Source organism: Blennius ocellaris (assembly GCF_963422515.1).
Source record: "Blennius ocellaris genome assembly, chromosome: 7".
Taxonomy (NCBI): Eukaryota; Metazoa; Chordata; class Actinopteri; order Blenniiformes; family Blenniidae; genus Blennius; species Blennius ocellaris.
In genome coordinates this window covers 4,052,001-4,058,000 of record NC_137656.1, presented here as the reverse complement: position 1 = coordinate 4,058,000, position 6,000 = coordinate 4,052,001, and the positions used below count along the sequence as shown (strand labels likewise).

Below are 6,000 nucleotides of genomic sequence, written 5' to 3'. Positions count from 1 at the left end.
CTCCTGCACATGCTGAGAAATAATATATTTCCTCCAGAGTGTCATGACCGTCAGTCCAGGTTCTCCTGGAACTTGTTTTATAGTTGATCATTTTCAGCCTTTCTGAGTTAATGTCGGCTCTGCAGGACTGCGAGGGCGCTGGAGAAGATGTATATTTATATATCTCTTCTGTTTGCGGTGACGTGAGCAGGATTTCTTCCTATGTGCGACTGGAGGAATAATAATAGAGAGAATCCTCTCTTGTTCTTCATCTGACTGACATCAGCTCGTGCCAAAAATAATCATTCAAATGAGGCGCGCGCACGCGCAAATACACGTATACACACACGCGCGGCTGCGTCATTTCCTAAACACACACACACACACTGTCCGCGAGCGTCGGACGCGGCGGTTCCAGTTGCGCACGTACCGCACCGCAGCGCAGCGCAGCAACACGGAGCCGCTCTGGACTCTGGAGTTTGTTTCGGGGACAAAAAAAATCAAACCACGGGAGGAAAATATGATGTTTTCTTCTATTTGAGTGTGAAACAGTAAAAGACGGAGGCCAGTGTGGAGTTTGGACATTTTCTACCCGGGCTGCGCGGACCGCAAGTCCCGGTGAAGCTGGATTAAACGGACAGTGTGTGTGTGTGTGTGTGAGAGAGAGAGAGTGTGTGTGTGTTTGACAGTGTGTGTGGGAGGTACACAGCGAGTGTGTGTGTGTTTCGCAGCAGGAGCAGCATGCGAGCAGCGGCCGGGACACCGGGTGCTCCGCGGCTGACGCGCCGCGCCGCCGCGCCGTTACGCGCGGTCACCTGTTGAAGTTGCCCGATGCCCCGCGCGCCGCCTCCTCATCCTCCTCTTCCTCCTCCTCTCCTCCCCACGCGAGCTTCCACCCGCTCGGCGCGTCGCCAGATGCCCGGTCCGTCCTGCGCCCCGTGCCACGCGCGCCCGGCAGGATGAGCGCGGACCTGGAGCGCGTTTCGCTCGCCGCGGCGGCGGTGAACCCGGGCGGCCCGGGCGGCCGCGCGCTCTCCGCCAACGTCCGGAGGCTGCACCGCGCGCTCAACGTGCTGCTCAGCGAGCTGGAGCGCGAGCAGTTCATCCACTGCCTGAACGTGTACCACGCCAGGCGCAACGTGTACGACCTGGTCCAGACCCTGAAGGTGATCCTGGACTCGGCGGCCAAGCGCCAGCTGCTGCCCATGCTGCGGCTCGTCATCCCGCGCTCCGACCAGCTGCTCTTCGACCAGTACACGTCCGAGGGGCTCTACCTCAACGCCGACCTGCTGCCCAGCAACGGCAGCGCGGAGCCGCGAGGGGGTGACGGGGACGACGGCGACGCGGCGCTGCACAAGTACGTCAGCTCCGTCCACGACGCGCCGCCGGGATGTCCGGACGGATTCAGCTCCGCGTCGGCCGCGGCGGCGGCGGCCGTAGCCGTCATGGCGCAGCCGCACTTCTGCGAGAGCTTCTTTGGAGACGTGCGCCAGGTGAACCTCACGCGCTCGCGGAGTCACGAGGGTCTCGGCTTCAGCATCCGCGGCGGCTCGGAGCACGGCGTGGGGATCTACGTGTCCCTGGTGGAGCCGGACTCCTCCGCCGAGAGGGAAGGGCTGCGGGTCGGCGACCAGATCATGAGCGCCAACGACCTGATGTTCGACTGCGTCACGCACGTCGACGCCGTCAAGGTAGGAGCGCGTGCGCGTGTGGCTCAGAGGTCTGCAACCTTTGTCACCCACCCCCCCCCCCCAAAAAAAAAAAAAAACACGTGGTTGTGATTTGACACTAAGTCTGGAGCTCTGTTGGATTTGTGAGATTGTTTTGTCTTTTCCACAATTTTGTGGTTTAATTAATTGAATTAATCGACTGTTGCTGGAGCAGTTACTCATTTAAAGTTTATTATATTGTGATATTGTTTAGAAATTAAAAAGTTAAAGTTGCTACAATAGAGTGAATTTACAACAACTCAAGGCCTTGATTCTAAAGTGTCATTATGTTTGGAAATTGTAGAAAAACACATGAATCCTATGAAGTTTTAATGATTATTTAGGATTGTAAACATTCCATTCCATTTTCAGCTGTTTTTTTCTTTCTTTTTTTACCAGATTTGAGCAATTTCATCCCTCTTTTCCCGGATTTATCACACAATTTTGACACTTTAGAATCAAATAGAATATAAATACTTCGTCAATCCCAGAGAAACATTCCTTAAAGCATTACTCCACACAGAATAAATAGAAAGTTCAAAAATCAAATATGAAATAAGATAAAACGCAGCAAACACTATTTACATGGAAGACATTTTACCAATCGTATCTCTTTTCTAAGTAGTTTTGTTGTTGTTTTTCTCTCCCATTTTAAGCTTTTTCTTTCCCCATTTAGAAACTCCAGTTATTTTAGCATTTCTTCCAGAACAATGTGGAGCGAGAAACCGCCAGTACTCTTGATTGACCCTCAGGTCCATGTTACTCAGTTACTCTCACGTTTTATTACTCTTAACGCTCCCGTGACTGCAGGCAAAGAGAGGATGAAGCAGCTTTCTCTCTTCCATCCTCTCTCACGCTCTACTTTCCTACACTCTCTGTCTTTATCTTTTCTTTCTCTCTTTCTCTCTCCCTCTCTCTTTTGGCCATTTTCAAGTGAAAACACAAAACTTTCATAGAGTTTTGTGGGTCCGTTTGCCGCCGAAAACGCAACTCTTTTGAACTTCTCTGAAACGAAAACGACGCGTTTCTAACTTGAGATGTTGTCGTGCAAACGGGGCCTCAGTGTTTAATATTCCGATCACATTTCTGAATCAACGACGGGACATTTTAAAAGAGCAATGTTCTAAAACTCCTCCTTTATATTTGATGGCGTGACCTCACACTTTTATAAGAAGGTCAAAAAAAAAAAAAAAAGGTCAAAACTTCCTCCCAACAAACTTGTGATAAACGGATCGGTTCCCCCCGTCTCCCGCAGTTTGATTGACGGACGCCGTAATGCGAAAGGCTGACGTCGTTCGCATCAGAGTTTGATTTAGGATGGGAAGCGGATGAATGGGAGAAAAGCCTGACAGAGTTATTGCGTGAGAGAGGAGAAGAATCACGCAGGAGGAACACAAAAAGGACGAGGCGAAAAGGTCTCGCTGTTAAAAATATCTCCCCCGACGAGGCTATATTGTCCCAGACATGAATGTTTTATGTGCTGCATGTGTTTGGACCGTCTGCCTCCACAACTTTTCTCTTATTTTTCATGACCTTGCGAGGCTATCTTTTTTTTTTTACACTGAGTCACTCTAATATTATCGGGCTGGGGCCATTTGTGAGCCGGAGCGAGGCCCCCCCCCCCCGCCGCCCGGGGCCTCTGGGCAACGTGTTATTTAAGAGCGACTAGAGAGGGTTTTTAAAACCTGCCTGCATCAGGTCTTATTCCACTGGGGCAGAAACAAGCCCCGTTCCCTTCGCATCGTCGGAGAAGCAGCCAGGATATTTGTTGCCCGTCGACGAGAATCTTCTCTTGGTTTTTGAGTAACGGCTTCAATAAAAGGAGCCGACGCAGCAGGGTTAGGGACGACGGAGTAAAGCAACTCCCTCTATCCCGCCAATATATATATGTATATAAAAAAAAAAAAAAAAAAAAATCACTTTTATTACCATTGCCGTATGCAAATCTGCAGCGCTCGTGTTTTACCCCGGCGGGAGGATTTGAGGAAATATGACCAAGCAGAGCAGAGGGACCTCAATCAGGTCCGTCTATTAGGAGTTACTGGTTTGTTGGAGGAACTTGAAAGAATTTGACTCTTGAGTCGCCTGATCCTGATTCTACGTGGCTGCAAGTCGCTCTTAACAGGAAAAGAAGGGGCTCCACGTCAACATTTGCTTTCCAGCTCTCGAGAAGTTCTTTTAAGTCAACAAAGTTTATTTATAACCTCCTTCCATCCGTCCTGCAGACCATGCAAGCTGCTCTGTCTGCATCCAAGGGGGGGGCAAGTCGGGGGGGGGGGGGGGGGGGGGTTAACTTTCTTTCCCCAAAGGCAATTCGCCTCATAAGACAAGAAAGATTGGGCAATGAACCAGCAACCCGGACCATAAAGCACTTTGATGCAGGTAATGGGGGCCACGACCCTCTACGGGTGCCACCAGAGATAAATCCAGGGTGGAATGTACAATTGTTGTGAACAGCTTGAAGGTGAAGGTCTTCATCGTGCATTGGGACGTCGTTTTTTATGAAACGGCTCCAAACGGACGCCCGACCTCCAGACTCGTTCCTCTCCACCACCGACTAATGAAGGCAATATAACCCAGCTTTTGTAGTGCCGAGAAGAAATCTATGTTTACTGCCGAGCCATAATTAGCCGTCCCCTGGGACGAGCGCGGCGTTTCATTATCGGCCCGGCGTTAATATTCCGCAGCACTGCCGAGCGCTGCAGACTTGGGCGGCGAACGCTGAAGGCCCAGGGCTCGCTCTGCACACAACAGGCTCACCACCACGGTCCTCACCCAGAGCTTCATTCATTCTAATGAAGCTGCTGACACGGAGGACGTGACGCTAACGGTGTGACGCTATGACGCTGACCACATGCTAACGCTGACGACATGCTAACACTGAGGAGCTTCCTCTGGTCTGCGACGAGACTTCAGAGCTGTTTATCGCCACGAGAAAGAAACTGGGCCACGGCCACACAGGGAGGTGTTTTATTTCTGGGTTGAGTCGCGGCTACGTAGCAACAGCGGACGAATACTTTGTCGCAGAAGTTGCTACTTGCCTGAAAATCTGGAGTTTGAAAGTTTGTCGAGTTATTTATTTTTTCTCTTTATTCTCTTTCTCTTAGTTCTTTATTCGAACCAGAATCGTGCGCCCCAAAACGGGAGGTTTGGATTTCTGTTAAATTGAGTTGTTAGCCACTAGCAGTTAGCTCCCAGTTACCAGTTAGCTAGCCTAACATCCGTACCAGGCAAAATCTCGCAATGTTTTCCCACCGCCATCGCTTCAAAGGCACTTTGTTGACTTTTTGAGGCATTTTTCATTGACCACCAAGTATGAATACATCCATCCTACCCATCTGTCCATCCATAGCACTTTTGCAGCGTTTTCTCGCCAAGAGTTAAATGATTTCTTAATCTCAATCAACTTATGACGCCCAACTGTGAACGTATGTTGCCCTTGATGGGTAATAAAAAGAAAACATTTTTCTTGAGCTTGTTAGAGGTTTTCATTTAAAATGCGTTCTCTCTATACATAGACTGTGTTGTTCCACTAAAGCTGATTTTATGACTTTAAATGTTATGATATATATATATATATATTATATATATATATATATATGTATACACATCATCAGTAAAAACACATTTTGGGACGATATAGTAGAAGTCATGGGAGTAAATCACGTTATGAAAAAGCATCCCACTGACCCCCAGAGTTCTTCTGCAGCTGCACATATTATAGCTCTCTGGCGCCCCCCAGAGGAAGCTCGTCCATCACTCTCAGGCCACTTTGAGCACAGCATGGACCCCTTTCAGTTAAATTCAGTCTCTGTTTCTGACTGATTAAGAAAGATGAAACATAACGGCGGTAATCACTTCATTCACCAGCGTCTCTCATATAAACTGTCGGGCGAACACAATATCAGTACGACGTGAACAATTCCAACCGGATCCCCTCAAAGAGTGGTTTTCTTTTGTTTTCCAGACCAGCTGCAGGCCCGTCTCGATTGTTACGTAATTGGCTGATTGTACTTACTTAAGCTGACTGCAGTCACTTTACATAATTGTCAGGAAGGTTTTCCACTCGCCGTGTCTGCGTGAAACCAGCTGGATGAAATTGTGAGAAAGCCTCAGCACTGTTTCACCGCGTGACGCTCCGTCTTCCTCCGCCGTCATTCAACGGCTCTGGAATTAACCTCTCAAACTGTTTATCTGCGGGCGCCTGTGAAACGGACTAATGCCGGGCGCGCCGCTGCTCTGACATCCAGTCGTGTGAATAATGTGTTCGTGAGTGGAAAACACACGTCACTCACTTCTTCCCTGGCGGGAG

General features: G+C 49.3%; 1 protein-coding gene across 1 annotated transcript in view; it reads left to right on the top strand.

The window, feature by feature from the left end:
• Positions 1-938: 938 nt before the first annotated feature.
• whrnb (whirlin b) overlaps positions 939-6,000 on the top strand; it is a gene marked incomplete at both ends in the record, with an annotated part of 64,473 nt that continues 59,411 nt past the window's right edge. Inside the window, one exon of the mRNA XM_080499935.1 lies at positions 939-1,670. Coding sequence (XP_080356061.1) covers positions 939-1,670 — 732 coding nt within the window. The remainder of the gene's footprint in view (positions 1,671-6,000) is intronic.